Consider the following 20,274-nt stretch of genomic DNA (forward strand, 5'->3'; position numbering starts at 1 on the left):
GAAATGTTGTTGTTTTTTTATTTATAAAAGTGCTTCTATGCTAACTACAAATTTACATCAGTACAGTAAGGAATGTACAATAATTTCATTTATTCCAAGAACAATAGTACTGAACATTTTATTGTAAATTATATTTTAAATATAAATATACAACACTACTGCTAAACTAATATTCAAAAACTTTTCTCCTTAACCACATAGAACAAAATAAGTGAAAGGATTTGACTTTTAAAATTTTTCCTAAACATGTATACTTTTCCATATCAATTTTTACATTTCACTCCAGCCAAACATTATCAATATGCTTTATTTTACTCTTAAAGATACATATACACGCTTGTTTGTTTACTTCAGAAATTAATGCATATCTGCACTAAGAATCATCAAGTTTCAACTAATAAACTAGAGGGAAAACAGAACATCAACAGCATCAATCGCCAACACACTTGACTACTCTGTCCAAAAAAGTACAAGTTGACTAACAGACAAGATTCTCAATAAAATCAACAACATCAATCACCAACACGTACTATTTGGTAATAGTAATTGACAAGTTGATTATCATGTTTATTACACATCTTTGGCTCCAAAGCACTTAGAACATTCTTGTGACAACAGATCACAAATTATGGACCCTTGGATGCACAGTATTACTACACCACATTCAACCCAAAAATATTAAAAAAGAAAAAGAAAATACTGGCAAACCATACTGATGACCAACATCTCTGCCAGTTTGATTGACTTGGGTAAATTTTCACGGTATTCGTCTTTCTTAAATAGTATAAAAATGTAATACAAATATAAAGTACATGCACATACAGAGTTGCAGTAAATGTTTCGGTAAATCTCACAAAACATAATAAGTGAAAGGACAGTACTGTTTGTACTGTCAATAAAAGTGTCTCCATTCCAGATTACTGTCAAGGAAGCTGGCATCTCTCCTACATCTGTTTGATAGGTGTACTACACAAATGAATAAATAAGCTGTTAATAATTGTCTGTAATTTAAACATAAAAATACAGAATAAAAAATTATGTTTACCATAAATTAACCACAAAAGCTAACTGTTTCAATAATAATTAACACTTTTGTACCCATTTTATTCTTCATTTACACAAAAACATAAAATTTAAAGTGTTGCATTTTATAAGGTCACCAGAATCATAATGATTCAAATATCCTCAATAAGCTACTATCGTAAGAAATTACAAAAATAAAGTTTCTGAAGTAGCTTTTAATCTAGAATTTAATAATTTATTCTGCACTATGTACACCATAATAATATATGAAACGAAGTTTTTATTTAGAAAGCTTTTTTCCATTAGTTTCTATATCACATAATCACCTTTAATGTTCTTTGACTTCTATATTACTAAACATAATTTTTGTTAAAATACATCAAAGCAAACAAAGAAGAAAATGTTTTGGCATCAAGAACTAGATTTGGTAACAATCTTATAGAAATTACAGTCTTTGGTCAAATGTTCCATCCTTTCAAAGTGTTTTCTTAAACATTCATTTTGTGATAAAAAATATTTAATTACAACATAAAGCAATGTTATCACTTATGAGAACTGTACAAAAAAAGTTAGATTTAAAATTTTAGACAGAAGAGTGATAATTATGGTTATTAAAGACCTTTAATTCAAATCACACTGTTAACATTCCATAAAACTTACCACATTTTCAGCACAAATGATTCTACTGTCTCTCACACTGGCAAACACTCTTTCTTTTGCTCCTTCAATTTCTATAACACACTGAAAACCATCCTGACAAAAAAAAAAGGCAAATTAATAATGAAACATACCAATACAATTTATACATATAATTGGTATATGTAACAAACTGGGACTCTTCTGAACATGTAATGTTAAAATTACATTATATTGAGAACAAGGTTAATAAAATCTGGTTAAGGTTTTTTTCACCCATAAAGCACTTTTTAACCAACTTATTAAATGTTGATAAACCTGTACAAAAAGTAGAAATTTAGAAATTAAGATTTTTTAAACAAAACACAGGGTCACCATTATATTTTACATATAATAGTAAAATTTACGAGAACTTTAATGTTTAAAACACATTTTCTTACCATCAACAACTGAAATTTCCAACTTATTTTATCTAGTTGATCATGCTGTCCCATTACAATAACCAAAAGAGCACAATTCTCTATAGATCCTGAATACAAATGGTGATCAAGTGTCAGAAAGTCTGTGTAAGACTTCAAGAAAGTTGGGACACTACATTTTACTGTGAAGGATATGAGAACTTAAGTAAAAACTATAATTTGTCAAAATAACAGAAAAAAACTGATATACTTACTAGGGGAGTTAACAAATTTTTCACTTCAACAACAATTTCTTTCTGCAGACCATTAGGAAGGACAATATCTTCATTCAGGTTGAAGCTGGGGCAGTGTTGTCGTCCTTTAATGAGGGAATTAGTAGGGTTCTAAAAACAATCACAACATTTATCAATTTTTCAAAATATTAAACAGGTAACATACTATTCTAATGTTGTACTTTACTAATAGTTGTCACAAAAACAAAAGACACAATAATAACTAATGTAAACACTAATCATGACCTTTCGTAACTCCCAAAATGTCCATTTAACACCTAATTTCAAATACTATAACACACATAACAAGTTGTGACCTAGCTTGCACTCCCATCTAATGTTTGACTGTATATAAATTCTACTACATTTGTACATTTTCAAGTATTGCTCTTTAAGATCACTCTTTTAGCAAAAATATATCTTCAAGAACACCAGTTCTGAAATATTGGAAGTTACATTTGGTCACAATAACAACTGGTTAAGAATCAAAACCCAGATACAATGTGTGAGATCAAAGATCACTTACTTATACAGCTTCTATACAAAAACATCAGTTGGTCCTCCAGTACGTGATTTATATAGAAATAGAAATAGTAGTCATATAGCTGTTCTCATGATGCATCTACTTTATGGTACAAAGATCTCATTACTACTGGGTCATATCCTCGTTCCTTCCAACACCACACAACCAGCATGTACTTGATGCAGTTGCTCAGAGCTTGGATTCTGCTCAGAAGATTGATGCATATGATACTAAGCAGAAATCAGCACAATGGGCAATTTGACTGTGGCAGCTGCAAGTTACCATTGAGCCACCATAGGGAAACATACAAAATATAGATATCTGAATGGCTGCTATAAAACAGATTCAATTCACAACTGGGCAAGGTAACATATACTGATATTTTGCCTTCCCATTCAGTCATGTAAGCCACAATGAAACACAATGACGCAAATGCCTCCATCTCTTATCGTATGTACTGACATACAGGATCAGGTTTATTATCTAATACAGAACTGTGTTCTGAAACTATGTTATAAGCAGTTTGCCACATCTGTTGTCATTTTTGTAAAAATATTCATTCATATATGACAAGTAATTTTAAGCTCACACTGCACCCAATATATAAATATCCACACATACCATTTTCTGTAGAAACATGAATAACTGAATATTTATGTATTAAAAACTACTGTTAACAATCTAAACTAACTTTCTTGAGTTTTACAGTTTGTTTGTTTTACATTGTTTCTCTCAACACTTTAAAGATCATGAGAATTATTTGAATTTAACCAATACTAAGTGTTAATGGTCTTACCTGAAATCATAGGATACTTGAAACCTCTACAACTATTTCATTTGTAGGTTTAATTTCTAAATATTTCTGTACTCTTGTATTAACTTAGCTTTTAACTATTAGAGAGAAGTCTTTAAACCTTCAAGTGATTTTCTGTTAAAAATAGGTATTTTTTATTTTTATACTTATAGCAGTCTTTAATAAAACAGTATAACTAATTTGTATTTAAAAATAGCACTGCAAACTGTCAAAAATCACCTTAATTGCTAGATCTGAATTTAATATTTGAAAAGCAATTTATTTAGTTTGGGATCAATCTAGTAAACTTACACTTTCCCCAACAATGATTCTTCTTGAACACAGTGTTGCATTATGGGTACAAAGATTCTGATGAATACACCAACTGCAAGCCCATGAACTTGTTACACAAGTTTTACAGCTGCAATAAACAACATAAAGATATTTATGTTACATCCATTTTGATGTAATGACAGGTACATGCAACATATAATATCATAGGACAACAAGGAACCTTTTGATCCATACAAATCATCCTATCCACTAAATTAAACCCTATACAACTGAAAGATAACCTTTGTAATTAGAATATTTATCAAGTCTTCCCTTAAACTCTATTAAAGGTAATACATCTATCACATCCAAAAGCAAACCATTCCAAACACCAACTACTTTGTTAGAAAAATAAAGTTGTCAATTTATATTTGTGTCTCGTGGTTTTTACCATTTTCACCATTAAATTCCAAAAAACGAGACAGCGATACATCAACACTGTAAATTCCCTTAACGATCGTAAACACCTTCATCAGATCTCTTTTTTTCAAGAAAAATAAGCCTAGAAACCTAAAACTATCTTCCAAACAGAATGAAGCAAATAAAAGTTTATCTGTTACTTTCACCCATTCGGTAAATGCTGTAATACTTTCACAGTAATAAGTAAACCATAGATAACACCGAGTTTGTAAAACACACATATATTGAAATAGAAGTACAAAGTATCAAAATAGGTACTAAGGAATTTGGTGGTTGATGTAATGTTGGCTGTCTACATTTAACAAGCTGATATATCTTTATATTTATAATCTCTTGCACAAGATCAATCGTAATATGAGAAGTACTTTATTTATGATACATACATTTTGTGGAAATCACAAGATCACAAGTTGAAACAATAAATTTTAGATTTCAGTAGTTTGTTGTTGATTAAAACTCTGATCAACAACCATGATTACAAACTGATAACTTAAAGCTAACAAAGCTATTAAAGCTTAATAAACATTAAGCTAACAAAGGATTTTTTGACATCAATGATTTTTTTTGGTTATAAATGCATTATATTAAATTTACATTCCACTTCAGAAACCCCTAAACATTGTGACATCATAACCTCATAACTGTTGTAAACAGTCTCCATAACTGCAAAATATGAGTGCATAAGTTCTAAATTTTAATCTTCTTAAGTTGTAGTTGATATTTATCAGTGAGAATAGCAGGACTAGTTGATGCAAATAAATTTTGGTAGGATAGGAGTCATATTCAGCCATGACAGTTTTATTTTCCTAACAAGTTAATTAGCCTTCAGATGTTTCAGAGGCAGTAAATTTAAACGAGTTTAAGAAAAAGCTTGATAAGTATATAAATGGCAAGGTCTGAATTTAACATTTTTTTTTTTTATTATTATTTCAGAGGATTGAACAGCCCAGATGGACAAATAAGTCTAACATTGTCCCAATACATTACGTTGTTAAAATGTGTAATGAATTGAATGTTCATAATACATTTTCTAACATGTAGCCCTAAAATATTTATCATAAAAAATCAAAGTGCTGTAATAGAGAAATAACCACTTTTGTCCATTCTACCTCTACATCTGCCTATATACATTTCTGTATCCCTTGGGAAAATTTTCAGAAAAATGTTCTAATGTAAATTGAATGTGTATCTCTGCCAGTTATATTTTTAATAATTTAAATTTTGGTATACAAAGCAGCAATATACCTACCATGTATACTTGTAGGCTCAAGCATAAACATTATTTTCACAATTCTATTAAATACATAATGTATAACATATAAACATAACATATAAAGTAATGACTTCCCATATGTTCATTCATATTTTATTTCGATATATCACTGACTATAACAATTTTCCCCAGGATTTCATATGTATGCATTTTATGCTGGTTACATTATAGTAAAGGATTACCAAAAGTAATATAGTTTACAGTGCTATTTTGTTATAAAATTATAATGTTCTTGCTATATAACATTTTACTGGAAAAAACTGGTTGTTATGTATGCTGTTGCTATCTACCATAATTCTCAATATTACAAAGATCATATACATATGAGCCCTCCCATTCCTACTTCTCTGCAAAACTTAATAGATTTTGCTGTCTTTCCTACACTCTTGTATTTATGCAAATATGTACAAAGTTTTTGAATGTGTAACTATTTAGGCACATATATATCTTATGCATGAAAGTTATATTATCGATATCAAGTCAAAGGGATTACCATAACTTCAGATTTCAAACAGTGACTTGAGATAGAATTTACTCATCAACACATATTATCTGATGTAATTTTATATTTTTCTTACATTTTATGCACTCCACAATCATAGAAAGTAAATGGTCGGCTGATAAAGTCAGTGTCAGTTTCAGTGGACCGGACAGCAAGATTCACTTTTACGTGATCTATATCAAACATTTAACAAATAAGAATTTCAAAGTTGGAGGGTATAATATATAAAAACTTTTAAATATATTTAAATATCAAGTAGTATGTATCACATTTCTTAACAAGCAGTATATATAATATTTATTATTACTAAGAGGTACATGTAATATGTATTGTTATAGTATGAATGCCTTTATTAAGCTGGCAAAGTACAACTTTAATTATTCTTGTTATAAGACATTATTATCATGCCTATCATATTTTCTCACACTACATTGTTTATTAAATACCTTAGACTTTTCACAAAGAATTTCCTGTGTAACAAATAATCAAAACAATAATAGTATTTCAACCACACTATGTCCACCATATGACTAGTATAATTAATAGTTATTTTAGCAAGTAATGAACGTAATATTTATTGTTTCACCTTAAGTAAGTCACTTCTACTTTATTAAGGACACAACAACTGCACTAATTTCCTGAAAATACATACTTAATTTGTTTTTAATTACTCATTTAAAATATCAGTGAAGTGTGAAAACTACAACTCATTCAAATGGTCAGTTATTTCAAACTCTTCAAAATTAAACAGTTGAAACAATAATAAATTATCAAATATACAAATTTCTTCTCATATGACCTCAAAGCCAAGGTCAGCAGTTATCAACAATCAACACCACACTACACAATAATAAAATATTTGGATGTAAAATCATATAACCATAGTCCCAAATAGTTTTTGGCATACCTATGAATCAAAATTGTCAAATATATCTAAAAATATAATATCACATTTAAATGCAAGTTCTGCTATCAAAGTATTCTATAATACTCTGCCTTTTAAAAATGCAACGATCAGGTGACAATACCTGCCCAGCATGTATTCAAAGGTAACTTTTTCAGTATAAATATGATGATTTAAAACAATGGCAGTGTGTTGAAAGTACAAATATCATTAATGAAATTAATTTGACAAAAAAAGATTAAAAATCATTACAAATATTCTGGAAGTTTGAAAAACTGATACTTACTGTAATGGCACAAAGAGTTCTGTTGTATGTGAAACCATTTAAGTGTATATTAGAAATCTGATATTACAATATTGAGAATAATGTTAATTCAAAATTGACAAATTTGTATTAAGATTTTGAAAAAGTTCCATAAATCATTCTTGCAAAAAGTTCTTGGTGATGTTACTGCATCTTATATCAAGTCTATGCAACCTACTTTCCATGCATATACTAAACATTCAAAATGCTTCTCAATATTTTGCTTAGCATGAAACTGATCCGTACCAGAACCTTTGAGTTTGAAACTTAGTTGCACGTTTTGTAGAATAATGACAACTACTGTTTTATCCCTTTAAAGGTGATTACCAAATATGAGATTAAAGGTATGGAGCTGAACAGTTGTTTATGTTATGACAATTGTAAAGTATTCCCTTGAAATTCTATAGGGCAGGTTACAAAACAGCAACAGTCATGTAAGCCAAATATTACGCAACGTTGCATTGTGGCTTTCACCGCTAAAACTTTCCACAAACTGACACTAAGTGTATATGTTTAAATATCAGAGCCTCCTGGGTTAGTAGCATTACGACTTTACGAAGCCAGGTGAAAAAGTTGTTGCTTCACACATTTTCCACACATAACATGAGCACGATATTAACACAGTTAAACAGTTACAAAACTATATATTGATATCACAAATTTCACTACTTCCTGTTTACATAAATATGATATCGAATTATGTTTAAAAATGTATATCAGAACGGGTGGTTCTAATATTGATAAGCATAGAACAACGTTTCGACCTTCTTCCTTGGTCATCTTTCAGGTCGAAATGTTGTTCTCTGCTTATCAATCAAAATATTAATACCCATACCAGCTGTTCTGAGATACATTTTTATTTCAAGTGGGTTTCTCGTCATCAAGAATAAGTTATGTTTAAGCTTTTTTTTATTATTTTTAATTATAAATACTAGATACACGTTTTGAATTAATTATCAATTTTGCAAATTATAACTACGGAAAGTAAATAAATCACAACATTCACCCAAAATATGTAATAGATAATCAAAACAAACCATGCAGATACACTACGATGAAAACATAAAACAAAGAATAATTACTAACCCTTTCCCACTGGGATGTTTGGTCGACTTGCGAAAACCGGTGTTTGACAAGTCAAACCGAATTGGGTAACGTAAGCCGCAACAGGTTCGCTACCTCCAAACACACATAAATAGTTAGCACCGTGAGGCAGTTGATTGATAACAAGCTCTACCTACATTTCGCCAGAAAGATATAAAAGTTAATAATATTAAAAATGGCCACTTGGATATTTGACGTTTCAAGTATAAGTGGCAAAACAAAAATCAGTCTATTTTACGAAAAAACAAAATTGTTTAAAACTGAAGAAAAATATGTATTCATTTTAACCATGATAGAAGGAATTGCGTTCAAGTTTCACTCAACCCTTAAAGGTAGTAGATTATTTTTAGTTCTACGAATCCAATATAAATTAACGAAACACAATAAAAAAATTATTTTACTCTTATTTTAAATTATTGTTGCGTTTCATTTCCTTCCGTTTTCTTACAATATTCCCAGTTTAGTTACAGTACTAATTTTACAAAGTGTCACAACTCTTGCCAATATTAAAGGTTCAATGCAGAGAAGAAATAGAACAAGCTACTTCATGTCATAATAATCCTTCGCAAAGTAATAGCGATAATTAAAAGGCATTTTATACTCTTACATTAAATGCCTCCTAACTATAAATATTACAAGAAAGCCGTAATTTGATTACTGAGGCTAAACATAACTGTAAGAACGATGTAACTACCTATCACATATGCCTCCGTTGTGTCAAGCTTCTACGATTTATGGCGAAGTTAAATCTTAGACCACACATCTTGACAGACTTCACACAGACCTATCACTGTATATAAACATCGTTTACCGAGAACAAGTTTAAGCAGGCTGTGGGACAATAATTCGTTAGTGCTGTATCGCAGTTAGGTGGGTTTGTTGTCATTCCACACCAGTTTCTTCGTCGTCTTTCCCAGGGAAAAAAAAAAAAGTTTCTTTTGTGATGAGAGTCTTCATTAAGTTCTATCCTCATTAATTATCTTACTAAGGATACACCCGACTTCATTAGTTTGTTTATTTTTGTGTGTGTGTGTGTGTGTGTGTGTGTGTGAGTGAGAGGGATGCAATTAAAATTATGACGATCAGTAAAGATAATTTTATAAACAAGTCTTCACTCCTTTCAAACCAGAAACGAAGCACTTAATTATAGAAGATATATATTTTTTCAAGCAGTTATTTGTGTGATAATATTTTATATAATATAATATTATATAATATTCTGATAATATATTATTATTAACTGCGTTCACAGTTAATTTTCTCTTTTCTGCTGACCAGTCTCTGCTATATATACTTGACATTTGTTAAGCAAATCTCCACACACAAGGTATCCGTGATCGGATACTTTTATAGGCGTTTGCGTAAATTTTTCCAGGGAGGGGTAAAGTAGTGTGAACCTGTGAATTTAATTTTAAAAAAGTCAATACATAGAGTGAATGAATAAAGAAAGAATCATGTTTAAGAACAATTTGTAGGAACCAAATCTACACTTTGAATGAGTAAGATGTGTAATATTTGCGTACTGCAGTTGCACGTTGAGAATTTGGCGAGAACCATATACAAACAGACGACACTGCAGCTCGAACTTGCAGCAACACAACTTTGAATTAGGATATAAAAATCATTAAATATGGATAAGAAATCTTTATTTTTGTTGTTTTTTATTTTTAACGAAATGTTCCTCGCGTCGGAGAATGTGGAATTTTTCACCCTACGTACGATTTTTTAACGTAAATTTTATGTGTCCTATAAAACGGCCTCACTGCATGATTCGAGTAATACAAAACATTTTCTGGCGTTTTCCAAATATTCTTGAAAAAACTATGCCTAAAACAGTCTAAACTGACATGTTACATTTCGTTCGTTTAAAACCAAAATGTGTTCTTCAAAAATTAAGTTTTTCTTGTTGACGAGAAACCCACTTGAAATAAAAATGTATCTCAGAACGGCTGGTATGGGTATTAACACTTTTATTTATAAGGAGAGAACAACGTTTCGACCTTTCTAGGTCATCTTCAGGTTAAGAAAGAAAATTAAGTTTCATTTCTTCAGACCTTCAGCACTTACAGTTTTTACTGCTATCTCTATATCCATTACTCATAGGGATATTTTCCAGAGTTAAAAAATAAGTAATGTTCGTATCTTTGGTTTTGTTTTAAAGCTTAGCCGGAACTACAGGAGCTTATAGCTCCGCTTCGTGAAAATTTAAGATGCTAAATCAAATAAAGTTCTCACTAACGAAATCTCGGAAAAGTATCTCGTTTCTCTTATATTGACGTTTACACTTCACGCACTTTATATTCTACTTTTACCCGCTGCTGTGTTATAAACGTGAAAGTTAAACAAGATTACCATAGAGGTATTGTCAATTCCATAAGCCTAAAGGCGCTAAATTTAAAGCTCTTTACTTAAGTTCTTGCCTACGTCTCTGCTTCAGACGAGCAAGCATCCTGTTGTACAGTCCACGAGCTTACAAGAACGTTCTCCACCCGTTCATTTTCCGCTGTCACCATGGTGATCTGAATCTACGAATATAAATTCACTAGTGTTCTATCACTGTATAACTTAATTTGTTGAGGGGAGGGGGTTTATATTTTCGTTTTGACCATAATCTGATTACAGTTCTGATTAGTGCAATCTCACAGTAAAATTGAAACGTAGCATGTATAATACTATGATAAATGTGTAGAATAAAAAGCAAGACTTCGCACTCAAGTTAACACGCGTCAGTGTAAACAAAGTTCTGTTTTCTTTTCTTTAACACACACAAATAGACGTGTGACGACAGCTCTTCTGTAGTTCTAAGTATTTCCCTGTTCTACGACGTGCTGTCTTGATAAAAACAATAAACACACACACTGATGAAGATGCAAGACACGCCTCGTGCAACGTTAATGCTAACTTTCAAAGTAGAATGGAATAATAATTTAAAGACACTTCTAACAAAATAAACAAACAAAAGGTAACACAACTGCTAATTTATGTCAAACAGGCCCGATTTTCACTTTTACTTTTCAAAAACATATACACTGTCTAAAGTTCACTTTTTTATACATACATCACAAAACTACAGTTGATATTACTAAGAATATAGTATAATTTTCCAAGACATAAATTCGTTCTTTACTATTAACATTACGTAATAAGTCGTTAATTTCTTCCAACATAAATAACTTGTAAAGAACTAAGCTATTTTCAGTAAGAAGTTTTTAAATATAAGATTTCTATAGTAAGTACTCGTAAATGCGAATATACAAGGTTTAATTAACATAATACAAAGCTTAAAAACTGAATACTGAAGGATTCCTTTAAGTATTCATATTCATCTATAAACACTGAAAAAAAATCTGAAAAAAAAAATACTTATGTGAAATATTATAATTTCTTTTTCAGAAATGTCAGACTCAGTAAAAACAAACTTAGTCCCAAGATACTTTCGAATATTGTGATTTTTTACACTTATATTTAAGCCGGAGTTGATCTCGCACATTTTTTCAACTTTCGCCATTTTCCAGTCCTTGTTTCACGAATACTGAAATTTAGTATCAATGCGCATTTAAGATTTTCAGAAACCTGCTCTAAATATTTCATTCATTATGTGTGAAAAAATGCGTGCGTTCAATAACCTGAGAGCTTTCGAAGAGCGGACTTTTCTTCTTCAAAAGCAAACTGGAAATCCTATTTTACTCTGAATCCTAATATTTTAATTACAGATTTTTGTTTGTTATTCAGTAAGACCAGATTACCAGTAGTACATGGAAAATTCGATGAGTCCTCCAATACCAAGAAGTTCGAGTTTCTTTGACACGTATTCAAAATGACTACTGACCAATCTAAAAGTCAAAATGTTTAACATTTATTATCAAGTTCCACATGCGAAGTAAAACTGCAAATAATAATAACTTCAACTGTTTACCCACAATGTTCCACATTCAGAAGAAACCGTAGTTGTCCGTATTATTAATTAATCTTACTTTTAATGCTCTATCACTGCTTTCATGTTCCATTAGAGGCAATTACCTTTCCACAAGTGAATGTAGTTAATGAACAGCAGTTTGAAATATGGGGCATTGTGATCTTCAATACTCGATTGTAATTTTATTTTTTTTAGTATTAATTAAAATTCACATTTGAATTTTCGAACAATTTGGTTCCCTTTAAATTTCACACAAAACTACACGAGGGCTATCTGCACTAGCCGTCCTTAATTTAGCAATGCAATGTATTATTTGTTTGTTTTGAATTTCGCCCAAAGCTACTCGAGGACTATTTGTGCTAGGCATCGCTAATGTAGCAGCGTAAGACAAGAGAGAAAGGAGCTAGTCATTACCAACCACCACCAATTCTTGGGCTACTCTTTTATCAACGAATAGTGGGATTGACCGCACATTATAACGCTCCCATTGCTAAAAGAGCGGGCATGTTCGGTGTGATTGGGATTCGAACCCACAACCCTCAGATTACGAGTCGAGTGATTTAACCACCTGGCCATGCCGGGCCAATTTAGCAATGTAAGACTAGATGGAAGATAGATACTCATCACCTCTCACCGCCAACTCTTTTACTAACGATTAATAGAATTGGTTGTAACTTTATAATGCCTCAACAGCTATAGGGCGAGCGTGTTTGGTGGGACGGGCATTCGAACCCATGGCTCTTATTAGTGAAGAGAAATTAAAGCTAAGGCATGGTGTCAGTGATATCGAGAAACCCACTTGTTGAGAAATTTATATGCAAAAACGGCTCGTTTGGGTTGAGAAAATATTTTACATAGAAGAGCGAACAGAGCAGGCTTCAGTGGTTGGAACTTCTGTAAAGAGGGATATAACATCAAAACTGGCCATTAAGGCTTTATGATTAAGTTGATTTAGATTAGACTTGAAATTAAAAGAGTCTTTGATGAATGAGCTGGCTGATGTTACATATTTGGAGAATGCCCATGCTATGTATTTACCAAGATTGTAATTAAACGATTCATATGTGGACATTATTGGTCGTAATGGACAATCTGGTTTATGAGGTTTGGGGATGCCGTATATTTGCGGTGTGCGTGAGTCGGTTTTACGTAGGTAGGAATAAAGTATTTGTGAAATTGTGTTGGCTTTTTTCATTTGTAGTAGTAATTTGTTCAGTTGCGTCTCGTGTCTCTTTGTTAGATTTGTGTGTATTGGTTTAAATGTATTCGTGTCTGATAGGATGTTAATCTAAATCAACTTAATCATAAAGCCTTAATGGCCAGTTTCGATGTCATATCTCTCTTTATAGAAGTTCCAACCACTGAAGCCTGCAAGATAGCCTTAGAACTCTATATCCGAGACCTTAACCCAACTATAGACATTCCCAGTAACCAGTTAGCAACCCTCATAGAATTCACCACGATAAAGACAAACTTCATGTTCAACAACCAAAACTATATACAAACAAATGGCCTAAGCATGGGCAACCCAGCATTACATCCACCACTATACTGGTACAGATATGTAGATGACACGGTTGCGGGATTCAAATCTACAGAACACATACTTAATTTTTTCAATCATATTAACTCTATACATCCCAACATTAACTTCACATGTGAACAGGAAGAAAGCAATCAAATATCATTTCTTAACCTCAAAATTACAAGAACTGACACACAATTCAAAACAGAAATCCACCGAAAAATCACCCATAGTGGACTATACATTGCTTGGGACTCAGCACATGAAACAAAACAAAAACTCAACATACTAAGAAACCAAATAAACACAGCCATAAAACTATGCTAACCAGATAAAATTAACGACGAATTAGACAAAATAAAACAATACTTCATCAACATCAATAAGTTTCCTCCACAAACCGTAGAAAATATTACACGCACACACCTAGACAGAAAACAAAATCAACCAACTAAAGTAAATATATCTCACGAATCAAAAAATCACGAAACCATATACTGCTGCATACCTTATATTCCTGACATCAGCAAACAAATAACCAACATTTGGCAAAAACTAGTAACAAAATATGACATTCCAGTTAATACCAAATTTATTCAAAAACCAGGCACTGAGGTCTATACTATGTAAAAAACTACACTGACAAACACCACACCAACATTATTTATAAAATACAATGTGATAACTGCCACGACTTCTATATTGGAGAAACAAGTAGAAAAATGGAAACCAGATTCAAAGAACATAAAAAGTCACCTTCACACGTTTTCGAACACTGCAAGTCAAATAAACACAACATAACCATAGAAAACACTCAAACACTAAATAAAGAAACAAACACAAAATTAAAGAAGCCTTACTTATACAACAACTTAAACCCAAAATAAACCAATATAAAGGAAAGCCTTTATACCTATATTAAATATAATAAAATTAATAAAATTATATATTCAAACATCTAATACCGCCCTCTACATTCCGACACTCAGTTACACAACCCCTTTCAAACATGTGGTCAGCTTCCAGTCAGTTACCTCTTTCTTTGTGAACCTGACGATGACCAAAGAAGGTCGAAACGTTGTTCGCTCTTCTATGTAAAATATTTTTTCGACCCAAACGAGCCGTTTTTGCATATAAGGTATGGTGTGTCCCTATCATTGTGTGTCTCCTACGAAGCAGATGCCTCTCCTATTACAGTACATTTTACTATTCCTACATTCATTCGTTTGTCTGTCGTGTTTGTTTTGTGAACCTGACGATGATTGAAGAAAGCTGCAAGTTTTAAGATTCCCATTTATTGTCTCTCTACTCGTTTCAATAATTGTATGTACTTGGTAGTTTAGCTAATTATTCTCCTTCTTAGTTACCTGGACGGAAGAAAAGAGGCGTACTCTTTACTAACTAATAATGGGATTAACCATCACGTAGTAACGCCCAAGTTTCTATTACGCAACTTTCAGAATGTCAGCGAGGTACGCTTAAATCCGAATATCTTAATATTCGTTTAATACGCATCTTTTCTTATTCCACGAGATTAACTGAAACAAGCGTAACAATTATCAGTTTTTCTGCATAAATGAATCCAAGTTTAATACGCAGGGAAACAGAGTAATAACCATTTATAAATTATAATAAGAATAATGAATTATCTTATGATTTCTATGTAGTTATCTTGCATAATAACAAGAAATATACTGTGATATTTCTTTTTCATTAAAAACTGGAATACACGTTCGGTTGAGAGAAGTGTCAGGTATGTAACGATAAAACAAATATTATTATTCAGTGTAATAATAACGTCAAAGCAAATAAATTAAACCGACTTGCAATCACAAACAGTTCTTTCTATACAGATGACATTAAGAATAGTTAGTTAGAGAATATTTTATAATGAAACTTACCGCGGAAGAACTGGAGTAGGGAATCGGATTTGGTCGAACTGACTGGAAATCGATACACTGTTTAGTTTCCAGTGATAACCACCGGGAGGAGCTGCGATCTGTAAACGACCAAGTGGTATTCTGACAAGCTGCTTTAACGGTGCACCTATTGAAATAACAGAACAGTAAATGAAGACTGAAAATATCAAATCTGACAAAAAAGTAAATAAATAAAAGTTTCCCGAAACCGATTCGTAATTCTAGATCAAGTCATGTAGTTTATGCGTAATTTTGTGTTCGATGTTAAGTTTTGTATGTACTAATACATTACGCTAAGTCACAGCGCATAATAAACATTTAGTAATGTCTCAATGCCAGCTTTTCTTCACAAAAGGCTCTGTCTCTCTGCAGTAACATATATACGTTACACATAAAAAAAAACACAGCCAAAATAAATACAAGTTTCAACCTGTGAATATGACTTTTAAAACACAATAACTAACTCTTCGTCCGTTTGCATTATTTATTTCTTTTTACCAATAAAAGGATATAAAGAAGTTAAAAGCGAGAATAGTTAGTTTTATCAAAATACAAATACACGTGCAATTTAATAATGATAATTAATACTTATATGATCGTCATGTACCATTAGGCTGGTGGCTAAAGATGTCGCTCCTAACGAGAATAGTACATTGATGACTAGGTTTTTGTTGTTTTTTTTGGTTGATTTGTGGCATTATGCCCCGGTGGAATAGTGTTAAGTCTTCGGATTTACGGCGCTAAAATCAGGGATTCTATTGCCCTCGGTGGGCGCAGAATATAGCCCGATGTGGCTTTACTATAATAAAACAAACACTTACAACATCATGGACTTCTAGTACTTACTTTTGGAATAGAAGATGCTACTCCAAACATTGCGCAATTTCTCTGTTGTTCACACCTCAACAGTTAGACTTACCTACGTTTTAAAGAACACCAACCACAGTACGGATTCTTCTTCTCCAAACATTCTGCGCAACTTTTGTGGTGTTCACACCTCAACAGTTTAACTTTGCTGATCTGAAAAGACAAGTATTATGTTACTTACTGATTCATTCATAACATAATTTTAAAAAAATCCGAAATATTTACCCCACTGAACCCCAATACAATATTTAATTACGAACCATTTCCAACAATTAAAAAGGTTGTTTGATAAGTTTAAACTCTATTTCATTATCCCAAATAATGCTTTGGTGAAACATGGAATTGTTATCATACCAACTTGCTATTTGTAGAAATAAAACTTGCAATAAAAATATACCATACAAGATTCCCATTATCCGTGCGAGATAATTATTTCCAACTATGTTATTCCAAAAAGTAATGGCATAAATGTCGTCATTTTGAAGCTATGCTAAACCTCATCCAGATTTTGGAGAATATTCCAGGTGACCCCCTCAGAATACCTTGAAAAAATTCACATGTGCTCACCTACCCATATAATGAACAATTGTCAAAGATTAGATCAATATCTCTAATAGTTTCTGATTTACAGCCCTGTAGAATGTAATTAATATGTTGTTATTTTTGGCAAATTCATGTTCGGGCAACTTGCTTAAAACAAGACTGAATTAATCTCACAGAATTCAAAAATGGTCTCAAACCAAGTTTATCTCTCTTAGGATTCACATAGTGAGACTGCAAAATCACCTGTAAACCTAAAATCATAAAAAAACATTGGTTTATGTAATAAGCCATAGCTCTAAGACTTAACATGATACAAAGCTGAATTTTATTTTTCAAATATCCTAAAACATATCAGTTGATAAATCAGCAATTGTTGTAATTAAAAGTCTGTTAGATCTCCTGTAAAAACATTTAGTTGCATGCAACTTTTTATGATATAGCTAAAAATAGCCCTACTTCAGGCCACAGTTTGACCATGTCACCAGTTATTCAACCTTTTCAGATTTTTACCATACATTCTTACATCTCTAAATATGATCTACAAAAAAAATCAGGATGGTGTTCAACCTACTTTTTGAGTTATAATTTTTTAAAGTATCCTCTGACCATACATTGTTTATTTAAAAAAAAATTCAGTTTAGGTGTGTGCAAATATATCCATACAGTTTTGAAAAATACCTGTCAGAATTTTATGAATCCCACTGAAATATTCTAATCAGCCTTTACCATATATTTTTACATCTCTGAACATGATCTTCAAAAAAATCAAGGTTATGAAAAATAACATCCATTTTAAGTGTCTGATATGTACCATTGGGCAAAGGACCAGATTCAGTTCTTTCTTGTCAATCAGGGATCAGTCCTGCAGAATTGTGTAAAGTTTGATCAACTTGAGTGCTTTGAAAAATGCAAAACTGTGTCAGGTATTAGGTCACATCATAGCTTTATTCCTCACTCTACCAACAAATTGTATACGAGAAGGCTATCAGATGATGATGTGTACACAGTTGTACCTGTTGGTAGTAGCAGTGAAAGTGATGCTGCAGCAGCTCAAATAGGGTCTAATGATAGCAATGACAATTATCGGCAAGGGAAATATGTGGCATGCATATACGATCATGAATGGTATGTGGGAAACATAAAAGATAGATCAGATGGACATTCCAATGTGTTGGTGTCATTTATGAAGAAATCATGAAACGAATTGTTCTCGTGGCCTGAAAGGTCATGTAAAGATGAAAGCTGGATTCCTTTCCAACATATTTTTTGTCTGATAAGTGCACCTACTATGCAAGGCAGTAGTGCTCACCATTATGTTCTAAGTGATCTCAACATAATCAAACTCGAATTTCAGAAATGTATTCAAGCTGTCTCAACAAAGCAATGTTTATTTGATGTTGTTAAGGCTAAGTTATCACCAAAGCAGTTTTTGAAACATTTCATTGTCATGATTATTGCAGTTTGGTGTGACTATAATCTTTCTCAGTTATCCCCTGTTGTAGCACTGTGCTTTTTGTGTCTAATTTACCTTTGTATTTATTATATTATGAATCTTAAACTCAGCCATATCTGCATAACTGTAATACATACACAATATATTTGCATTGCCATGTGATCTAACTAGTTATGCCAATAAACTTGTTCAGAAATGAATTAATTCTTTCTTGTTTCTTACAACTTCATTATTTAACATTGGAAAAGGCTGGTTAGAATATTTCAGTGGGATTCATAAAATTCTGACAGGTATTTTTCAAAATTGTATGGATATATTTGCACACAGTAACACACCTGAACTGAATTTTTTTAAAATAAAAAACGTATGGTCAGAGGATACTTTAAAAAATTATAACTCAAAAAGTAAGTTGAACACCATCTTGATTTTCGTTGTAGATCATATTCAGAGATGTAAGAATATATGGTCAAAATCTGAAAAGGCTGAATAACTGGTGACATGGTCAAACTGTGACCTGAAGTAGGGCTATTTTTAGCTAAATCATAAAAACTTGCATGCAACTAAATTTGTTTACCGGAGATCTAACAGACTTTTAATTACAACAATTGCTGATTTATCAACTGATATGTTACAGGAAATTTGAAAAAAAAATCAGCTTTGTATCATATTAAGTCTTAGAGCTATGGCTTATTACATAAACCAATGTTTTTTATGATTTTGGGTTTTCAGGTGATTTTACCACCTCACTATGCAAATCCTAAGAGAGATAAACTTGGTTTGAGACCATTTTTGAATTCTGTGAGATTATTTGAGTCAGTGTAGCAAATTTCAGCTATCTACCACCATTACTCCTGCAGCTTTAAGCAGCCAAATTTGCCCAAAAATGAAATCGCCACAAATAAATAAATTAACAAATTTTACAGTGGTGTAAATCAGAAACTATTAGAGATATTGATCTAATCTTTGACAATAGTTAATTATATGGATAGATGAGCACATTTTTTTTTCAAGGCATTCTATGGGGGTCACCTGCAGCCCCCTGGATTAATTGACATGGAATGACTCTAACTCATTTTAATTTAATATCCAATATACAGCTAAAGTGAAATAAACGATCTACTGTGTGTCGAAATATTATGTTAAGAAAACTGTTGGGCCCAACGTGGCCAGGTGGGTGAAGGTGCTCGACTCGTAATACGAGAGCCGCGGGTTCGAATCCCCATTGCACCAAACATGCTCGCCTTTTCAGCCGTGAGGGCGTTATAATGTGACGGTCAATCCCACTATTCGTTGGTAAAAGAGTAGCCCAATAGTTGGTGGTGGGTGGTGATGACTAGATGCCTTCCCTCTAGTCTTACACTACTAAATTATGGACGGCTAGCACAGATATCTCTCGTGTAGCTTTCAAACAAACAAACAAGAAAACTGTTTACTTTTTGGCTCAGGTTTTTATGGTAATTTCCGTACACTCTTGAAACAATTATTGTCTCCCGCTAGTGCAAAATTACTGGATCAATAACTGAAAAAAAAAAAAAACGAATTACC

General features: G+C 32.0%; 1 protein-coding gene across 6 annotated transcripts in view; it reads right to left on the reverse strand.

The window, feature by feature from the left end:
• Positions 1-20,274, reverse strand: part of LOC143253298 (plexin-B-like) — a 133,858-nt gene that overhangs the window by 27,527 nt on the left and 86,057 nt on the right. For all 6 annotated transcript variants that reach the window (XM_076506946.1, XM_076506947.1, XM_076506945.1 and 3 more), the window contains 8 exons: positions 16,786-16,886; positions 15,849-15,993; positions 8,489-8,639; positions 6,271-6,367; positions 3,979-4,087; positions 2,333-2,461; positions 1,684-1,776; positions 882-966 (listed from right to left, as the gene is read on the reverse strand). In XM_076506946.1, coding sequence (XP_076363061.1) covers positions 882-966; positions 1,684-1,776; positions 2,333-2,461; positions 3,979-4,087; positions 6,271-6,367; positions 8,489-8,639; positions 15,849-15,993; positions 16,786-16,886 — 910 coding nt within the window. The remainder of the gene's footprint in view (positions 1-881; positions 967-1,683; positions 1,777-2,332; positions 2,462-3,978; positions 4,088-6,270; positions 6,368-8,488; positions 8,640-15,848; positions 15,994-16,785; positions 16,887-20,274) is intronic.

Source organism: Tachypleus tridentatus, chromosome 6 (assembly GCF_004210375.1).
Source record: "Tachypleus tridentatus isolate NWPU-2018 chromosome 6, ASM421037v1, whole genome shotgun sequence".
Classification (NCBI taxonomy): Eukaryota; Metazoa; Arthropoda; class Merostomata; order Xiphosura; family Limulidae; genus Tachypleus; species Tachypleus tridentatus.